This window comes from Leptinotarsa decemlineata, unplaced genomic scaffold (genome assembly GCF_025532065.1).
Source record: "Leptinotarsa decemlineata unplaced genomic scaffold, Ldec_3_MD MMD2_tig00026361_RagTag_RagTag, whole genome shotgun sequence".
NCBI classification, from domain to species: Eukaryota; Metazoa; Arthropoda; class Insecta; order Coleoptera; family Chrysomelidae; genus Leptinotarsa; species Leptinotarsa decemlineata.
Window position 1 is genome coordinate 2,065,240 of NW_027412704.1, and position 21,215 is coordinate 2,086,454.

The 21,215-nt window shown below is 37.1% G+C and overlaps 1 protein-coding gene across 2 annotated transcripts; it reads right to left on the minus strand.

Moving 5' to 3' along the window:
* On the minus strand, window positions 1-19,639 carry CCAP (Crustacean cardioactive peptide). Of its 2 annotated transcripts, none has more exons than XM_023156952.2 (4): window positions 19,591-19,639; window positions 7,890-7,987; window positions 2,969-3,044; window positions 1-1,806 (listed from the first exon to the last, which is right to left on the minus strand). In XM_023156952.2, the coding sequence occupies exons 2-4, from the start codon at window positions 7,980-7,982 to the stop codon at window positions 1,523-1,525; spliced, it is 453 nt and encodes a 150-aa protein (XP_023012720.1). In that variant the 5' UTR covers window positions 7,983-7,987; window positions 19,591-19,639; the 3' UTR covers window positions 1-1,522. The 2 variants fall into 2 exon arrangements, with proteins under 2 accessions (XP_023012720.1, XP_023012719.1); XM_023156951.2 differs by having other exon boundaries at window positions 19,427-19,638.
* Between the last annotated feature and the right edge of the window lie 1,576 nt (window positions 19,640-21,215).

The following is a 21,215-nucleotide window of genomic DNA, read 5'->3' on the forward strand; positions in this document are numbered from 1 at the left end:
TAACTGGTATATTCAGAATCGTCAAAAATGATACATAAAAAAATGAAGTATACATGATAAAATGAAGTGAATATCAAGTTCTTGGAGAACATTATTTTTTATGGCATTTCAACAAGGTGAAATATTAGGAACAGTAAAGGAAAAGTAAACTATTGAAACAAAATGTTAATCACCATTCAAAATATCCACAGACAAAAATACTGCATATTTCATTTTAGATTTTTTTTTTTAACTCTTGTGATTTATACTGTCAAATCTTTTGAACTAGGGCGTTTCATGAGGATGATGCAGGCTCTTATTGGAGCTAGAGTAGAATATATTTTCATCAGTCCGGGGTTATGTTTCAATGTATTAACGTGGTTTTACTGAAAAGACATCCATCCCCACCAATATAATTGTAGTCAACGGAAACATGGCAAATATTATCATGCAATCGTCAATTTATGCTGGCTCAGGTGTTTCTCAGGGTTCTAATTTAGGGCCTCTACTGTTGCTGTCTTATGTTAATGAACTATGTGAAATATTTAACTGGGATAAACTATGTTCTGCTCAAGAGTTTAGTTGTTTGAAGAATTCTAGATCGTGATGATTGTCACAATTGTCCAAATATCATCGAAAAATTATGTTCATATGCTTCGCCTATATTCAAAATCTACCTGTTATACTAGAATTAATCTTTTTTCTAATTGAGTTGTAACTATCTTTTGTTATATAAAAGACATTAGAAAATAGATTGATCTGTCAGTTCAACTTTACAACAGGAGTTTTAATATGAAATGAATGTGGGTAATGAAGAAATTGCAGTTGAAGAAAAAGTAAAACACTTAGAAGACATAATAGAAAACAAGCTATGTTTTGAAGATCTTGCCAACTATATAATCAAAACTAATGCATTTAAGATGAACTATCATTACCAAGGTATGTAGACTACGAAAGCTACAAATGCTTTTGATGAATTACATGTTTCTATTCAAGAGGCAACCTCTCTCTATACCTTTGAAACAACTTTAAAGCGTCATATTTTGAAGTTACCTGTATCTATTTGAGTACTGACTTTAGCCATTGCATTTTTTTCAACTCTCGTTTCAACTGTGAATAACTCAAGTTGAATGTGTTGTATTTTATGTATTCTGACAAACTCTATGTAACTGTATGTGATTAGCTTTTTTGTGCTAAATAAAGGATAATAAAGGATAATGTAATTATTTTTATGAACAGTTTTATTGATTTCACGAAGTAAAGTAGTAATTTTAATGATGAAATCTTTGAGACTAAATTACTGTACGGAAAACTTCATAAATTCAAATTATCACATGATATATTGGACCTGTGTGAATAGCCCCAGCAAAAGACGTGGAAAAATCCGATAATAATAATAATTCTGACTCTCAGTGTAGAATTTAACTAAGAAAGTTTATAGCAAGCCACGAAAAGATTATCCTGTATTCTCGACGTCTACGTGAAAAATTCGCCTCAATACGACTTATTCGTTCCAACATCCCTTGAATAACCAAATCGATATTTAGATGTAACATGGTGGCAGGGCACAGCTCGCCGTGGCGCTCTTGGCGGGAACGGGAGCGTCGTTCTGCTCGCCATCTAGTAGTCTGGGGTTCTGTCTACGCCGATTCAGCTCGACGTTCGCTTCTTGGATGGCCTCCCAGATTTTGGCTTCCGACATGATCTGCCGCGAGAGGTCCTCCACTGCAGGTTCCGCGCTCAATTCTAGCAGGCTGTTTATGGATTCGTCCATCTCTTCTCCATTGTCCGCCAGGGCTGGCAAGTTGGATCGCTTTTTGCCGCAACCTGAAGGAAAAGCAAATTATTTGCGAGAGGTTTGGTGATTCAAGATAGCATCGAATGTCGTTTTTGTTGGGAAAGAAATTTCGGAAAATGGTTTTTATTTTTTTTCTGGCTTCATTTTGTACTTTCACATTCCCACTTTTTCCCTACTACATAACGGTGTTTTCAGATTTGCTATCCGACTTTCCCTCTGCCGGCCACCATCATCAACTTCATTTTTTCTTATGGGCGCTACATTGGATCCTTTCTGTTTTGAATAGAACCAGATTTTACCTTTCCAACGATGTATCATAAGTCAACAATCTTTTTCAAAAAATTGGAGATATTGAAAAAAATTAATTCTTATCATGCCTTTCACGAAAGAAGAAAAAAGAGATATGATACAAATTTTTGATAAATACGATAGAAACAGTGTTAGGACAGCCAGCATTTTGAACATTTGCTCAAGGTCTATTTTCATTGACAAAGACACACTGTCTAATTTATCTCATACACACCTCATCTATCAAACTTTGATTGTTGATTCTGTCTTTGTTTTGTTTCATTGGCTTTTCAAACGAACCAAACTCGGTGAGATTTTGATCCAATAACTTGAACATAGTTCGATGTGGTTGTCGTCTTTCGGGATATAAGTTTAAATACATTTCCGATGTTCTAACTCTGTATTTTTGTAATAAATTTGTCTCATATCTCTTTTTTCTTCATTCGTGAAAGCCATTTTTCGTCAAAAATTTAATGACTTGTACAATAACAAAATGTTATTGAGTGAAATTCATGAAAGCCAAATTTAGTTTAGTTGATGCTGGTGTTCGGAAGACGAAACGTCGGATAGCAGAACTGAAAACACCATTATGTGGCAGGGAAAAAGTGGCAATGTGAAAGTGCAATTTATTTTAGACCCCTTCGAAAAATAAAGCCAGAAAAAATAAAACCATTTTTCGAAATTTCTGTTTTTTCCTGATATCTCCGGATATACTCGAAATTTCAGAACTTTCCCAATGGCATATTGTTAGTCAGGTAAATGTGTAACTTTGCCCCAATTTAACCATCTTCGTATCTCTCATAGTTTCCCAGATCCCAATGTTGAGGATCGAATTTCAAACGCCCTCTAGATTACATAATATCCAGGTAAATATTCATATTTGATCATTTTGCAACTACTCACCTGTGAATGCATTACAAAAAGGCCTCTTCTCAGGTTCTAAGAACACTCTTTCTCTTGTGTGATATGGTGCAAGACCCTGGGGAATTAGAGAAAAAACTACAATCACAACTACATACGAGTATGATGTTCCGCCATTCAAAAATGCAGAGTTACGTGATTGTAAACACTTATCAAACAATTGATGCTGTTTTGCTACACATAACCTCAATTTGGATGCTGTATTCCACGCTCTTACGTTTAATTTTTTAAACTGTTCATTGTGCTCAGAAAAACTCTCATGTATAGCTACCGCATTCCTGGAGACTAGAGGAACAAAAAAGATCGACATCAATCTTCGACGAAGATTTTGCTTTGGCACAGCAGCCAAACCAAAATCTCTCAAATATGTGTGTCTCAAATATGAGATATGACGTCATAGATAATTTTTTCAAATGACAACCCTGTTTTTTAATGACTTTTTTTAAAGGGTTCAACAAGTTGCACGTGCCTGCCAAATTTCAATTTTTTACTCCTTGTCCTTTAAAAGATATTTAACAAACATTATCTAATTCAAAAAATGAATTCAATTCAATAGTCTTCCTTTAACAAGTATCCAAAATGTTGTCCATTTACTAACTAACAATACCCTAAACGTCAATGAAACTCGTTTTGAACGTTTCTGATTACTTCGCCGGAAATTAGCCAACACTCCTGTTTTATTTGTTCTTTCAAATCCTCAATATATGCCGGTATGGTCTTTGCTCTTTGCTTTTCACTTTGCTCTTTGCTCTTTAAGTAACCCCATAAAAAAAGTCCAAAGGTGTTAAATCCGGAGACCTAGGTGGCCATTCTTAGGGTCCTCTTCTACCAATCCATCTGCCTGGAAATACATGACTCAGGTACTCAAGGACAGGTCTTGCAAAATGAGGAGGCGCGCCGTCCTGTTGAAACCAGATGTTTCTATTCGGGACATCAGCTTCTATAGGACAAGGGAACAAAATAGCCAAATTCGGAACTAGGTCCTCCTGCAAGAATTCTAAATATCTTGCTCCAGTAAGATTCTCTTGGAAGAAAATCGGTCCTATAACTCGATCACCAACAATCTCTGCCCTAACATTGACTTTTTCTGGATGTTGAACCCAGTATGGGTTTCTGTCTGTCCAATAACGAAGCTTGCCTATTAGTATACCTATTATGGTCGACACTGTCAAAAGCTTTTGACAGATCTAGACAGATTTGCCTCTTCGGAAGCCATTTTGGGTGTCACTCAATAACTCAAACTTTTATAGATACGCTATAAGGGGATTATATAAAGGCTTTTTCGAATATTTTACTAATGGTGGATAGTAGAGCTATTGGTCTATAATGTTCAATTTGATTTCTATCATCTTTTTTGAAAATTGCTTTTATGTGAGCAATTTTCAATTTATTGGGAAATATGCCATTACTGAGCATCATGTTGACAATCAATGTTAAGGGTTTTGAAAGTTCTTGCGCAGTGAATTTCAGTAGTTTCACAGGAATTTCATCATAGCCGACAGATCTGATGTTTTTTAGAGATAGTAGGGCTAAGTGGGGTAACTGTGAACTCGTGGTAATTGGAAACAACTCTGTGTATTATAAAGTATTCAAAATTGTTCACTTTCGCGCGCTAACGCTTGTCGACACACTCCAGCCGGTAATGTAGCCGCATGTCTTCGTTCCGTACAGTTGTTTTTATGTCTGCATTGACGAAAAGTTTTCGATGGTGTTAAAACATTTATAATTCGTTTTGGACACTAGTACCGGTAGTTAGTGTTTAAAGTGCTTCGAGGTGAGTATTCAAGTGAATATTGCTTGCGATGGTAGTGATTTGATGTGAAGAAGTATATTTCATGGAACTAACCTCCAAATTATCATTGTGAATTGAGCAAATGAGTGTTTACAATTACCCCTTTGAAATATGCACAAGGGGTAAATGTGAACGCCAATTTGGGGTAAATGTAAACAACACTTTACCACTACAAAAGCGCATTTATTTAATTCCAGACAAACAGAAGGATGCCTAGAAAATATATAAAGAAGAAGACGACGGAGAGATACTCTAAAGACGATCTCCTGAGGGCAGTCAGTGACGTTAAAAATAAAAATTCAACTTATCGTCAGGCCTCACAAGAATATAATATTCCCGTAGCAGTTGTATTCCATAGAATAAAGGGCCGAAATGTACCTGAAACCAAAATGGGAGCAGGACTGCCTTAAGTACCGAAGTAGAGGAGCAAATAGTGGAATGTTTGAAAGCTCGAGCACGGATGGGTTATCCATGTAACAAAGAAGAGTTACGAGACCTCATTGCAACATCTGTCCAACAAAGACATTTGAAAACATCTTTCAAGGATGGCCGGCCTGGCTTAGACTGGTATTATAGCTTCATGAATAGAAATAAAACTTTGTCATTCAAAAAGCCTGAGCATCTTCAAAAAGCAAGAAAGGATCAGAGAAAACCAGAAGTAATCTATAATTTCTATAGAAAATTAAAAGAGGTGGTTATTAAAGAAAGAATTGATGATGCTGCGTTTGTTTTCAATGCTGATGAAAGCGGTTTTGGAAATGATCCCTCCAGGATAAAGCCATTGGGGAACGAGGAAAGACCTTGTCAAGAGTTTCTGGTGGGTCTGGAAGGGAGTCAACAAGTGTCTTAGCTTGTGTAGCGTCTGATGGTTCATTTTTGCCGCACTTTATCGTTTTCAAAGGCGGTGCAGTGCAAGCTAGATGGACCTCACCCAAGGCCTATCCAGGAACTGTTTATTCTGTGTCCACCAATGGATGGATGGAAGAAGCCCAGTTCTTCAACTGGTTTGAAACTGTATTTGTCAAATGGGTGAAAAATTTGAGAGATGTCAAAAATCTACCAGACCAGAATGCGTTACTTTTGTACGATGGACACAAAAGTCACATAAGTTTGAGAATCATTGAATGTGCACTCGAAAATAAAATCATACTATTCAAGTTTCCAAGCCATTTGACAGACAGGCTTCAGCCCTTAGATAAATGTGTTTTCGGTCCGGTGAAAACCTGCTGGGAGAAAAAACTCATTGCCCATGGAAAGAAACACATGGGGCTTGGAGCAGGGCGATTGAAGAAAAATGAATTCACCGAACTTCTGGGGTAAGTCTGGAAAGAGTCTTTCACTGAAAAAAATATTATTAGCGGATTTGTTACCACTGGAATATTTCCAGTCAACGCTGAAAAGTTTCCAGAGGATGAATTCAATCCTACTGATCTGATGAGATTCAAAGAACAGCAGCGAAAAGCTGATAAACAAAATGGTCAAATTCTACAGTATGAAATCACTGATGTCGAACCAGAATCGAATGACAGTGAAGAAATTCCAGAAGAAGCGGAAGTGAAACAACTTCAATCAATTCCGTTTACACCTGCTGATTCAAATGCTAATCGTATCACTGTAGCTTCAGATATCATTGGTATGTTTTCATCAGCAATCGTTAAAACTTTGAACGTTGACTCTAGCAAAACTTCTGCTGAGCCGAAGAAGGTCATTCCAAGATTGAAACAGGACAAGTATGGAGAGGTATTAACGACTGAAGAAGTTTTAGAGCGATTGAAAGAAGCAGAACGCAGGAAAGAAGAAAAAGCCACACGAAAATGTAGACCCCGCATGAAAAAGAATACCAATGAAAAGCTCAAGAGAAAGCGCAAGGAAGATAGTGAAAGCGGGGAAGAGAACGAAGTGATTCCTTATGATGAAGACTCTGAAGGAGACCTCAATGAAGATGAAGGGGCAGAAGAAGTTGTAGCTAAAACCTATCCAGAGGTAGAATATAGACTGCCTGAGTGGCACTTGATTCAGCCTGGAATTTACTTATTAGTTAAATTCCTCGGAGGATCCAGGAGTAGCATATCCTATAAATATGTCTGTCGTGTGCGTGATGTAGATGAAGAAACTGGAGATATTGAAATTGTTGGATTCAGACGCAATGACAGAATTGGAGCTGAATATATTGAGAAAGAAACTGATATCTCTTCAATTGAATTTGAAATGATCGAAGCCTTGTTACCTGATCCAGAAATTTCAATTAAAGAAAGGAAAACAATTCATATATTTCCTGGATCAGTGAGTGTTTTTGAAAAATAACATTTGTTTTGACTCAATTTTGTCATTAAAATGATTTTGTAAGCATTAAACTCGTTTATACTAAACTGACCTTCATTATTTTGGTAAACTGTACGTTATACCGGGGTTCAGACGTAGGTACCAAATATCATAGGGGTAATTGTGAACAGGCAAGTAAAGTATATTATGTGAAGTTAAAATGCTTATTCTCATTGCTGTTCATATTTCCCCCTACTAGATTCACCAATAAACTGATAGGACTCCGAATAACGTGTTTCCATTTACCCCTATATTAGGTAGAGTCTATTTTTTGATGGGGTAATTGTAAACAGCTGTTGAAACTCAGAAAAACACTCACATGAAGTTGAAATTTGGGAAAAATGTTCGAAACAGATGGAACGGTATGGGTACTATTACAGTTATCAATAATTTTTTGTTCAACTCGACATATTTTATGTTCAATTATGAAATGCAAAAATCGTTTACATTTACCCCACTTAGCCCTATTATGCTATAAATTTCACTTTCAGTTGTTGGTGTAGGAAATAGAGTTTGATTTGGTAATTAAAAAAACAGGGTTGTCATTAAAAAAAATTATCGATGAAGTCATATCTCGTATTTGAGACACACTGTATAATTTTTTTTGCATGAAAATAAGGGCACTTCAAAATACTAATCGACGTGTTCGAGCATATTTACGAAAGAAACAACACCTTTGATTTAATGAATTTGTTCCATGTTGTTGCAAACTAATTCTTAGAGGGAGATTATTTTAAAGTCAACCCGAGTGATCTGATTTCGAAAAGATGAGACCCACGATATAATTACCTTCTTTGGCAAATAGAGAGATCCAACTTCTGACAGGAGACAAACTACTGCACAACCACAAATCACGATCAGCATTGATGAAACCGTTGACATAGTTTCTGAAAAATAAAGTCTGTGAGAATTTGATATAATATATATAAGTTATAACTTTTCAACGAGACAATACAGTGTGTAATAATGAAAACTTAACAGAGCCGTTTTTGAATATAAAAAGTAAGATTTTTAAAAAAGCTCGAACACGTCGATTTCTAATTAAAGGGGGACACCTTTCAGACTAATCAGATTTTTTGTAGTACGCACCCCCTCGGAGGGGGCGACGACCTTTATTTACATAGGGAAAGTAGGTCGAGTAGCACCTTGTTTTAAAGGTCTTTCGAATACCTTTACATCTCTGTTAAAAGAAAATTTTTGTAACGATTAGTTTTCGAGATAATTTGAAGATTTAAAGGTATTTTTATTGAGTTCAACTCTTTTTAAAATAAATCAAATTGTTTTTAAGGTACAATTTACGTTTTGCTTTTTATGACAACCTGCTAATACGTGTCCATTTGATTTCGTAAAAAAGTAAGAATTATTTGTTTATCACGAGGAGATTTTTTCGGGGGATGGGGTTGGTTACCACCCTTACATTTTAGGTAAATTGAGTGGCACCTCCTTATGAAGGTTGCCTTTTGACGTGGATATTTTATGCTTCTGATAAAATAGTGAATCATACTAAAAACTCACCTACACAACGAATACAACCTGCTGATTTCCTTGAATGCTGATGACACAGAAAAGTTTAAAAAACTGTTTTAGGGTTAATAAATCCCAATAATTGTTTTTAAAGCACACACAAAAAAAGTAACACCTAATAAGGGTAACTCACATAGGAAATTTAGAGTAAATATTCAAAATGTGCGCTATTTTGTTCCATGCAACAATAAAGATTTTGTTCGAATTTTGCTCTTACATTATTCAACATCTCAGGAGTTATAGCTCGGCATTCATCAATAATTCCACGACGTAATTCATCCAAATTGGCTGGCTGTGTAGCGTAAACTTTAGACTTTAAATATCCCCACAAAAAGTAGTCCAGTAGTGTTAAATCTGGCCATTCAATCGGACCTCTTCTGCCAATCCATTGTCCTTTAAATTATTCAAAAAATTTCGAACCTGCTGGGCATAATGGGGTGATGCACCGTCTTGTTGAAAATGGATGAATTCATCTTGACATCTTGGATCCTGTTCAATTATTTCAACTATACGAGGTTGTATTGCCTCTTCAAGAAGGTTAAATTTCCATCAATGATGGACTATAATATGATTGTCTATAATATTCTTGCCCAGACATTCAACTTTTCAGGATGTTGGGTATGTATTTCTGCGTATTGTCTTGGGTTTTCATCCGACCAATAACGGCAATTGTGACGGTTCACGCAACCATTTGAATAAAATGAGCTTTCGTCCGAAAAACAGATGTTATAAAGCAGCTCGAAATTTTGCATTAATCTCTCACTCATGCCCTCACAAAACTCCTGTCTTCGGTCAAAATCATCCTCATTGAGTTCATGAACAAGTTTAATTTTGTGAGGATGGAATTTGTGGTTTTTAAGGATTCTTCATGAGCCCATATGGCTTATTCCGGCCATTGCTGATAAACCTCTAGTACTTAACCTGGGATTGGCGATGACTTGACTAATCACACCAATCGCATTATCGTCATTCACTGCCCTTCTCTGAACATTTCTTTTCTTATTTAAAACCGAACCTGTCTCCCAGAATTTTGTGACCAAATCCAGAACGTGATTTCTGCTTAGGTGTTTACCAGGGTTTTGCTCGTTGAATAAAATTGATGTTCTATTAGCATTTTGGTCGTTGCCAAAAAATAAAGCAATAACTGGAACCCTTTCAGCAGTAGTGTAAGGCATTTTCAAACACATAACAATACACAACCCGTTTAAACAAAACAATCGAACGATGTACTAATGAAAACTGGAAGAAGAGGAGTGGGTATTGATTTTAAAAAAGGGATTTCATTTAACAAAAAACTGATAAGAAGAACTGCTCGAAAAATTTTTTATTTAGGCATACAAGTTTCGTCTGTCTAATGTATTATTAACATGGCAATTTTAACTTCAAATTATCTCGAAAACTAACGTTACAAAACTTTTTTTTAATAGAGTTGTGAAGGTATTCGAAAGACCTTTAAAACAAGGTGCCACTCGACCTACTTTCCCTATCTAAATAAGGGTTGTCGGACGCATCCCTCCGAGGGGGTGCGTTCTACAAAAAATCTGATTAGTCTGAAAGGTGTCCCCCTTCAATTAGAAATAGACGTGTCCGAGCTTTTTTTAAAAATCTTACTTTTTATATTCAAAAACGGGTCTGTTAAGTTTTCGTTGTTATATACACACTGTATATGGAGGTCATTATATATTTTTTCAGGAAATGGAAGTGTTGCTAAATTTTGTTTGACATATATTTCAGTATTCTGTCCAACACTAGTCCACTTCTGGAAATCGGATCAACCATTTCTGAGGGATTAGCAGTTTTATATCAGTTTTGGGAAAACATAATTCAAAATACACTTCAGTTTTATCATTCACTCTAGTGGATGATGAATTACCTCAGGGCAAGTACTAGAGTGCCACCAAAATTTAGCCATAGCCTTGGTAGATAATAACATTATATGTGTCATGGGCCTTTTTATAGATTTCTCACGTGCTTTTGATTGTGTGGACCATGAACTGTTACTATCCAAGCTTTATAGATCAGGTGTAAGAGGGGTATCACATGATTTGGTGAGATCTTATCTTATAGGTAGGAGACAAAAAGTGAGAATTGGTCAATGTACCGGCGATGATCGTGATATAAAGCAGGGAGTTCCCCAGGGTTCGAATTTAGGCCCTTTTTTTTCTTGTTATTTGCTGATGATCTGATTACGTTCATCAGTAAAACAAACTCGGCATTCGTTACAAGTTATGCTAACGGTACAAATATTTTGATTGTTGAAGACAACATGGAGGCACACACAGTAAAGAGGATGAAAATGTTTCATTTTGTTAGATAAGCGTCATATTGAGAATACCGCCACTGTTTTGTAAAATATGACATCTACAATTTTTTCAAATGATATTGTTATAGTGAATTATAACTAAATTATGTTTTCCTATTACTCATAGAGATTTCGGGAATAGTTTTTCCTATATTTGGATTTCATTGTTGCATTTGAGGAAAGAATTTTCTTCCTTGTTCAAGGTTATCAAAATGAATCCGACAAGAGATAGGGGTAGAAAAATATTAATGCTAGCAATTCCAAACAAGGAAAACTATTCAGATCCTAAAGCCTCAATATCCAATTCAAACAGTTTGTCAACAACTAGAGATTTCTACGTTTTATTATAAGTCTAAAATGAATTGCATGAACTTTACCATCTCTGAGCTTGAACTTGACAAAACTGAATGCTTCTTCTGGGATGAATCTTAAGGACACCAAGAAGCAAATGAAATATGTACTTGTGTATTAAAATATTTGCAAAAAAAATCTTCTTGTGCCGACAAATGTCTGGACATAACTTTTTACTCTGACAATTGCTGTGGTCAGCAGAAGAGTTTATTATCGGATTGTATATTTACGCAGTCCAATACTTAAAAATTAAGTCCATAACACAAAAGTTCCTGATACGCGGTCATACTCAGAATGAGGGAGATTCTGTACATTCTGTAATAGAGAAACAAGTTGAACGATGTCTTAGATCTGGGGCCATATACGTGCCTTCGCAATATATTTCTGCTATTCGAGGCGCTAAAAAACGTGGAACACCTTTCATTGTAAATGAAATGGGTTACTACCAGTTCAACTACCAGTTCCTAGACTAAATAAAGATGTAGATGGCCAAATTGTAGAGTTGTCAGACATAAAAGTTATCAAAATTGAGAATAATTAACATAATGAGATAAAAATACAGTACAAGACATCGTATTTTGATGATTTTGAAGAGCTTGGTTTGAGTAAAAGAACAAATAGAAATAATTGTCATACAAAACGCAAACCGCTTTATCAGCGTGAATTGGAAATATCCGAAAGAAAGAAGACTGACATAAGGAGCCTCATTAATGCTGGTTTGATTCCCAGTTATTATACCTCCTGCTATGAAAGTATATTTCAGCAGTATAGCAGTATGTATGTACCAAACGATAATTTTGATACAACTTACGTATTTCAAACGATCTCATTAAAATTATTGGTATCACTAATATAAGCATAAGTACCTAGATCAGTTTATTTTCTAGAAGAGTTCATTTTTTATTTTCTGAAAAATACTTTATTTTTTTTTTAATTTAAATTTCATGTTTAATTTTAAAGTTTGTTTCATTATTACTGTTGTAAGATTTAAGTAATACCGGCAAAAATTGTGATTTATACATACCTAAAACTTGCATTTCAACGAAAAACGTTACATAATTAAAGTGTATCTTGATTGTACTGATTATAACCTAATTTTTATCACCAGGGAATTATTATTTTTGATATTCATTTGAATTTCATCCAAAATATTGTAGAGAATTTATAAAATTATTACAATGTGTTGAAACAACGATAAAAATAAAATAAATACAACAATAAAAATTAATTGGCGCTCCGGGGAGACTTCATTGATTCCAGTGGCGCATTCGCTTTTTCAGCTGCAGGAAAACCCGGAAAAACCTGCAGCACCACATCATCTGAAGATCTTGATCTAACAATGTCCTCTCTCTCATAAAACAAAATGTAGGGTGTCTCCAGAGGCTCCAATAAATTCAATGCATCGCCAGAACACTTCGTGACACGACTATCGTCGAACTTAAACCAGTCTTCTTTGACCAAGGCGTAATAATGACCACATTCAACGCCAGAACCACAGTGAACAATGACTGCATGAATATTATAACAGTGGTCTGCTAGGTTGAAATGTTCATCTATTTCGAACCTTCCAAAGAGTTTTTTGCTTCCGTTAGAGGTTGAGTCTTGTTTGAAAATCATCAGTGTTATTATTAGATTGACTGGTGCCTCAGCTATACTTGTTTCCTTATAACAGTCAGTTAGTTTGGCGCATGTTTGACAATACAGTCGATCATCACCTGTTAAAAATTCCATTTTCAGATGATTTAACAATAAGCTTTGCACGGACTGGTAATTAGTCGTATTAGGAAAAGCTAGATGAAGTTCCAGAAATTCACATAAGTTTTCAGTACTTCTTGAACATTTACCACAAAGTAAACAAGTGAGGATTTTTCCAGCAAAAGATTTACAAACACAAGACGAGATGGGTTGTACGGAATCATTCAGTCCAGAGCGGTCAAGAGTATTGATTTTGTTATTGTTTTGCTCACGAAGAGTATTCAACAAGAACCCCAAGAATTCGGAACAATCCTCTTGTTGTCCTAACGAGTATCTAGTGGACTTCAAAGACTCCAGGAAATCGGTTGGAGGGAAAGATGATACCTTCTTACGAAACTGCAGCTGCATGAACAGTTGTTTGAGTTTGATGAATAGGCAGGACACATTCCCGTTCTCGTTCATCATTAAAACTTCGTTCTTGAAATTCTTCGTCATGAACAACACTTGTAAAATGCTATTCATGTAACAAGTGTTTCCTAAATTATCCAATCCAATTTTTTTCTCTAGATTTTCTAACCTAATTGTTTTGCCAAATAAATATTTTTTCTTGTTTCTATGACATAATTTCTTTTTATTTCTATTATATTTTTCTAACTCCCATTATTGATTTTTCGGTAGTAATGGGTAATTATTCTAAAACAGGTGGGTTTACGGAAATCAAAAGTGGCACTATGCGAAATAACTCCATAATTTACCGGCATGTTTTCAGTATATAACTTAAATAAGATAGTCAAACTAACTAATAAAATTAATTGCATTCTTTTTTCCAGTTATTTGCTAAGATATTGGCCAAAATGCTGCGTCAAAAACTTTAAATGGTCATACTGAAAAATGTCAATTTTTGTATAACGCGGCGTTCAATCTTTGTTTGGCAAAGCCTAGAGCGATGTCAATGACAGGTTCTGGTCGTATGAAGCTGCTTGCAGCACCCTCCTTTGCAAAGGAATCAGCAGACTCATTACCTTCCAGGCCAGTATAGCCAAGAATCCAGATCAGAGACAACCTGTTAAGTCTTCCTATCGAGGAGAGTCGTTTTTGGCAATTTGCTACCAATTTAGACGTTACTCGGCAGGAGCCAAGAGTTTCCAACGCCGCTTGACTGTCCGAGAATATTTTTATTGACTTGTGAGTGAGGTTGGATTTATCCAATCTCTCCGCACACAATTCAATACCGTAAATTTCCGCTTGAAATACTGTGAAATTACTAGGCATACCTCTGTATGAAAACAGTGTAGTCAAACACTGCATTTGTTGTTGTTTTCCCAAACAGCACAATCAGTCAACGACCAATTTTTTTCCATTTAAATTTCGCATATAAGGACAAGCGAACTCCAAAGAAGCGCTTTATCAGCAGTGATAAATGAATGAGCTTTATTGGCGGCCCCCCGGCTCGCTACAATGAAACCCTCTTGGCTCCCGGCAGCGCGGAATGCGGGGTGGTTAAAGCCTCTCAGTGGAGTATACGGCACGGGGCGAAACACCCCTGGATTCTAATCGTTTTGTAGCTTTGATTGTTCCTCGTTGACTCGAGACGAGAGGATTAGCTCCTGGGGTTGCTAGAATTTTAATCGGTGGGAAGGAATTTTTTTCATTATCGATTCGAGGGTCATTGGTTGATGTTGTCGAAGATTGTCGCTTATTGTTATAGTTCAAAGCATTTTCTGTTACTGGCATTCATGTCATCCACTTAATTACTGAATAGTAGAGGATCCGTCCTTCGCCCATCGTGTTACGGATGAAACATATTTTTATTTGAAATTCGATATGTAAAAATTGCTATTTATGATATGAGTGTTTGTTTCAAGGTGATAGACAATGTTTCATGATGAACTTCACTAGTTCGGACTTGCATTGTCTACTACATAAAATGATTTGAAATCCCTGAAACAACTAAAAAAGAAGATATGAAAATGAATAGCTGAAAATAACAATCATATTAACCAAAATAAACCTGAAATGAAATAATAGTGAAATAAAATACAAGTTAAAATAGAACAATTGAATAAATAAAAATAAAGAAATGAAAAAAGAAAATAAAAATAAAAATTGGAGAGATTTCAAGTCACGTTAGTTCACGACGTTTCGATTGTTAGTATCTACAATCGTCTTCGGGTGATGACTGGACTGATTCCTCCGAGAGATTACTATTTATAGGTCGTTCGAGTACTTTCACTTATCCCCGCTTTCCATTTTCCGCTTCACTGGTTCCGTGGGAGATGACCGTTTTGACGGGAGTTGGCCATTTTTCGCTTGATGATGGGTTTCCATATGTTGCGTATTTCTACGCTGGCTTGGCTGAATACGTTGTTGGACAACATGTATGCCGCTTCCTTGAATTTTCTCCTAAATCAATGTTCCTCTCTGTGCAAGGTCTCAGCTTGGGACCACTCGATGTTGTGTTGATGGGTCCAAACATGGTCTGCTATTCCTGATTTGCTGGTTTCCCCTCGCTGTGTGTGTTTCTTGTGGTCGGCAATACGGGACTCTACTGCATCAATCGAAAGGAAGTTGTACCAGATTTTGAAAAAACACCAAGTCTATTTTTCGGACAAGGAAAGATCATTGCTAACACCGCACCACAGTAAGTCTCCTCACTTGTATGGACTACCCTTAATCCACAAGGAGGACGTTCCGCTTAGACCGATCATCAGCTCCAGAGATTCGGCTACTCAAAACTTGTCTAGATTTTTACTTCCCTTAATACAACCATCACAAGGAAAAACATCGTCTTTCGTGAAGATATGTTGACGACACCTTCATAATATGGAACCATGAGAATACTGAACTAGACGCCTTCCTGAAACACATCAACAGCGTGAGACCTTCCATCAATTTCACAATGGAGGAGGAAATCCACAACGAATTGCCATTCTTAGACGTTTTGGTGAAGAGGACCGACACTAAGTGGGAAACATCTGTATACCGAAAACCCACTCATACGGGACAGTATTTGAACCACGAATCCAACCACCATCAATCGACTGAAAGAGGAATCATCAAGACTCTATTAGACCGTGCTTTTGGGCTCTGTAATACGAAGGAAGGTCTCGAGAAGGAACTAGACATCATCAAGAATGATCTTCAACGGAATGGCTACTCCAAAGCGATGGTAAAAAAGACTTTGGCTAGAAGACAGCAGGGAAGAGAAGCCGTCACAACCAGTGCTTGCACTTCCCTACATCAGAGGATTATCGGAGAGGATGAGAAGAATTGGTTCCAAATACAGAACCAAATCAGAACCTGCTTCAGATCCGGTAACACTATCCGTAGCAGCCTCACGAAAACCAGGCCACCAAACGCGGACTGCGATTCCAAGAATTATATTTATCGGATACCCTGTGAGTGCGGAAAATCCTATATTGGGGAAACTAAGAGGCCATTGAATGTTCGCATTGCCGAGCACAAGAAACACACACAGCAAGGGGAAACCAGCAAATCAGGAATAGCAGACCATGTTTGGACCCATCAATACAACATCGAGTCCCAAGCTGAGATCTTGCACAGAGAGGAACATTAGTTTAGGAGAAAATTCAAGGAAGCCGCATACATGTTGTCCAACAACGTATTCAGCCAAGCCAGCGTAGAAATACGCAACATATGAAAACCCATCATCAAGCGAAAAATGGCCAACTCCCGCCAAAACGGTCATCTCCCACGGTACCAGTGAAGCGGAAAATGGAAAGCGGGGATAAGTGAAAGTACTCGAACGACCTATAGTCATCTCTCGGAGGAATCAGTCCAGTCATCACCCGAAGACGATTGTAGATACTAACAATCGAAACGTCGTGAACTAACGTGACTTGAAATCTCTCCATTTTTTATTTTTATTTTCTTTTTTCATTTCTTCATTCTTATTTATTCAATTATTCTATTATTACTTGTATTTTATTTCACTATTATTCCATTTCAGGTTTATTTTGATTAATATTATTGTTATTTTCAGCTATTCATTTTCAATTCTTCTTTTTTAGTTGTTTCAGGGATTTCAAATCATTTTATATTGTAGACAATGGAAGTCCGAACTAATGAAATTCATCATGAAACATTGCCAATCACCTTCAAACAAACATCGAAATAGTGAGTTTGTACTACCAGAATGGTAGTGCTAGAGCTGCTGCTCCTATGTTCAATGATAATCATCCAGGAAGAAATGTACGACACAAATACGTTTCGGAATTATTGAAAAAATTTATGGAAACTGGATCTGTTAATAATAAAAAGCATAACCGTTCAGGAGCTGTCAAAGATGAAACTATATGTACTGCAGTTTTAGGACACGTTGGAGTAATAGAAATTCGCAATTTCTCACTAAGGTATCTCGAGAATTCTCAAATGTTTGCAGGATCCCTCATGAGTACAAATTTCATCCATATAAGATTAGACGTATCGAGTTTTGTAAGAGTCTCACTGAACGGATCAACTTGCATCAGAATTTATTGTATAAAATCTGTTTTTCGGATGAATGTACGTTCAGTTCAAATGGAGAGGTAAATCGGCAAAATTGTCAACATTGAAGTGATAAGAACCCTCATTTATACCGTCAAGTTCATACCAAACGATCTCAAAAACTGAATGTTTGGGCAGGAATTTTAGGTGACCACCTCATAGGACCTTTTTTATCAATGATAATTTGACTAGTGATAGATATTTGGATACGGTGGAGAATTGAATAATACCATGCATCAATAGGGCAATTGAGGAAGATATAAATTTATTCGAAAACGAAATAGTTTTCCAGCAGGATAGTGCACCTCCTCATTATGCAGCTCATGTGCGACAATTTTTGGATGATCATTTTCCTGGTGGCTGGATTGTCAGAAGAGGCCCTACAGAATGGCCACCAAGGTCTTCAGATCTCACTCCTGTAGATTTTTTTCTATGGGGTCATTTGAAGTCGAAAGTGTACGAGATAGAATCAATAACATTAGAAGGTTTGAGAGAGAATGTCATGAAGATATAACTCCGGAGATTTTCAACCATGTGAAGAACATTTACTATAGAAAATGTTTTTCTCGCATTGTCCAGTCATCAGCAAGATCTGTTTTTTTATTTTTCCTTTAAATCATTATTTCAAAAGTTATTCAGGCTGGCTCGTTTCCAACTCAAATAATTTGTAGCTCCCGAACCATAAGCTTCGTTGAATTCTGCTAATCATGGAGTATGTGATAATGCAAAACCATATAGGGTATTCCATTTTAATAAAATTGGTGACATGCTCTGGGTCAACTATTGTTGACGTGTTTTTTTTATTTTTCCTATAAGTGTGAGTATTTTAAGACTACTGAATTTGCCTCTACATGATTCTCTTGAGTTTAGTTTCAGCACAGTTCTTAAGGCTCGTTTTTGTACAATAAAAATTTGCTTAACATTTCTACTATCTCCATAAAAAATAATCCCATACCTAAAAACAGATTCAAAATTTGTATGATAGACCATTTGTATTACATCTGTGTCGACATACTGACCAATAACTCTCATTGACTACAACACTGAGTTCAATTTTTGACAAACATTTTGAATATGACTGTTGAAACTCAGTGTGCTGTCTATGTGCAGTCCTAAGAATTTTCACTCATTTTCTATTTTGAGTGAAATTTCCGTCAGCCGAATTTCTTGAGGTAAGTCAAATCCTGCATGGTTTGTTTTGAACATTACAGTTTTGGTCTTTCAATATACGTTTGTTTCTCCTGAACCACTCACTGCCTTACAGAGGTTTTCTTCAGTTATGGATATCAGACCGGGATAGTCCACTGCATGGACCAGCAAGTTTGTGTCATCCGCATAATTTGTCATTTTGCAATTTTCCCCACAAATCTCCTCCAGGTTATTGAGAAAAACGATAAACATCATTGGGCCAATTATACTACCTTGTGACACGCCAGTATTGATTGATTTTTATATCTGATTCAGCTTTAATTCCTTGTTAATTAACACCATTTTTTTTCTACCTGATATATATGATTTAAGCCATTTCAGCGCAGGGTCATGTATGCCATATGATTCCAGCTTTTGAAGAAGAACTGTGTGGTTCAAACAATCAAGAGCTTTTGACAGGTCTAGAAATAATCCCAATGCCAAATTATTGTTCTCAAGTTGTAACAAGATATTCTGAATGAACTGAAAAATTGCTGTATGTGTGATTTCCCTTTCTGATATTAATGTTGCCACTTACTGATAATATTACACTGCCTGAAGAAATCCGTCACTCGTTTGCATAGTACAGCTTTAAAAAATTTTGAGAATGAAGACAGTAGAAATGTTGAGTCCCAGAAAGGTTCAAGAAAACTGACAAAAATATCTGTCAAGGGTCAGTTACAAATCTTTTTTAAATTTACAGAGGTTACTAATTATTAAAGAGTTATCCCAAATGAAGTGGATCTTTTTTGTAACTCACCTGCTAGTATACTCGAAGATTTCTGGAAACAAAGTCAGCAATCTCACACCAATAAGAATTGCAAATACAAAACAGTTCAAATATTTGGTTCAGTATCACAATCACCAAAATTTCCTGCGATTGGAAAATGAAGAACGCAGTTGAAAGTACTGACGTCTGCTCACCTGTAGCTGAAGGGTGTTTTGCTGCAATTGAGTATAGTCATTAACTAAATAAAGTCTGTATTAATAATCTCTTATATACGGCACGATTTCCATCCATCCTCCAACCCCTGATCTGCGCAATCCGTAAATTCCATTACCACGTCGTGTTCCGAGGAAAATCAAATACTCAACCGCGAAACAGTTGTCACTCATATCGGAAAATATTAATAGCTTATGCGGCGACGTTTGCCTAATGGGAGTTCGAGATCAACTCTACCCACCCAATGTTTCACTTATAATTGCTTCTGGTTGTTTTGAAAGCGTTTTTGACTTCTTCGTTTCAATAGATTAGATCCAAACCCCGAAGAAGAAGGAGAGGGATGGATCGGTTTTCAACAGGAATAATGGGATTATGAAAAACTGAGAAGTTATACAGGGTCTTCCTACAGGAACGGCCATCTACATCTGTCAAATTAGTTGTCATTCATTCTCATGTATTCAGTCTGTTTTGCCAAATCACCATGGACGTTTACAGCAATTGACAATACGTGCAAATAATTAAATTTCTCAATCAAAATGGGTGTTCTGTTTGGGCAACGTACCGCGCGCTTCACCCATTTAAAGGCCACCATAATAATAATAATAAAATAGCAGGAATGGACACTAACACCCTTGGCCTTTGGTGAGTTGCGACACCACTTACCCGAGCAACTGGTGCAAAACCGGACCGGCAGCCCAGGCGCACCCGGGAAGGAGAACTCTATTCTCCCTCCGGTACCGGCCATGGGTCCACAGGGCTAACCACCCGGTGGACCCAACACTTGGTTCCCAATAATCATGGAAGGGGCCCCCACAATCGACCCGCTCGGAGGGGTCAGAAGCAAGGTGGTGGGGCCCATAATGATGATTTGTCTACCGATGGCAACCCTGGCAATGAAAACGGACATTTTGAGTGGACACATGAGCTAAGAGATAGCCTTATGCATTGCTACGAGAGTAGTGAGCCCGCGCGAAGAGGTTACATGGCGAGATTGCATGCTCTGTGATGTGAAAGAAGAAGAAAGAAGAAAGAAGAAGATGTCAGAAGAGGCTGACATCTGGCAAATCAACATCGCCGTGTATAACGTCGTCCAATCGCTTTCCGAATCGGAAGGACGAAATCCCGGCCTTGCGGTTCGGAAGATTGAACGGCGTGTACACAAGATGGAGGCTAAGAAAAAGTCGGCGAGACAACACGCGTCTCGTATCTAATGTGTGATGGATGTCAGGGCGGCCAATAGGCCTTTCACGCCCGCAGTGCGGCGAATAGCCGCCAAACTACGACGTATCCATCACACTTTAAGTCAAAGCGTGCTACTGACCACCAAACAGCACTACCTTGATAGGATACCAATGCTAGTGACTGCTAAGAAGTCACTAGTGAGGTGAACGAGAGGTATCGCGGAAAACCTTAGGTTCCGCGAGAAACCTTCTCGCTTATTCCAAGAGCCTCCACGTGTGGATAATCCGCCGACCACTGAATCCAGGTGGAATCCTTCTGGAAGGATATCTATGAACACCCGCAGCCACTCAACTTAGACACTCCAGCCCTAGCGCAGTTCGAAGCTATCAACAGAGAGCTTCGACAGCCTGAGCTCAATGAACTG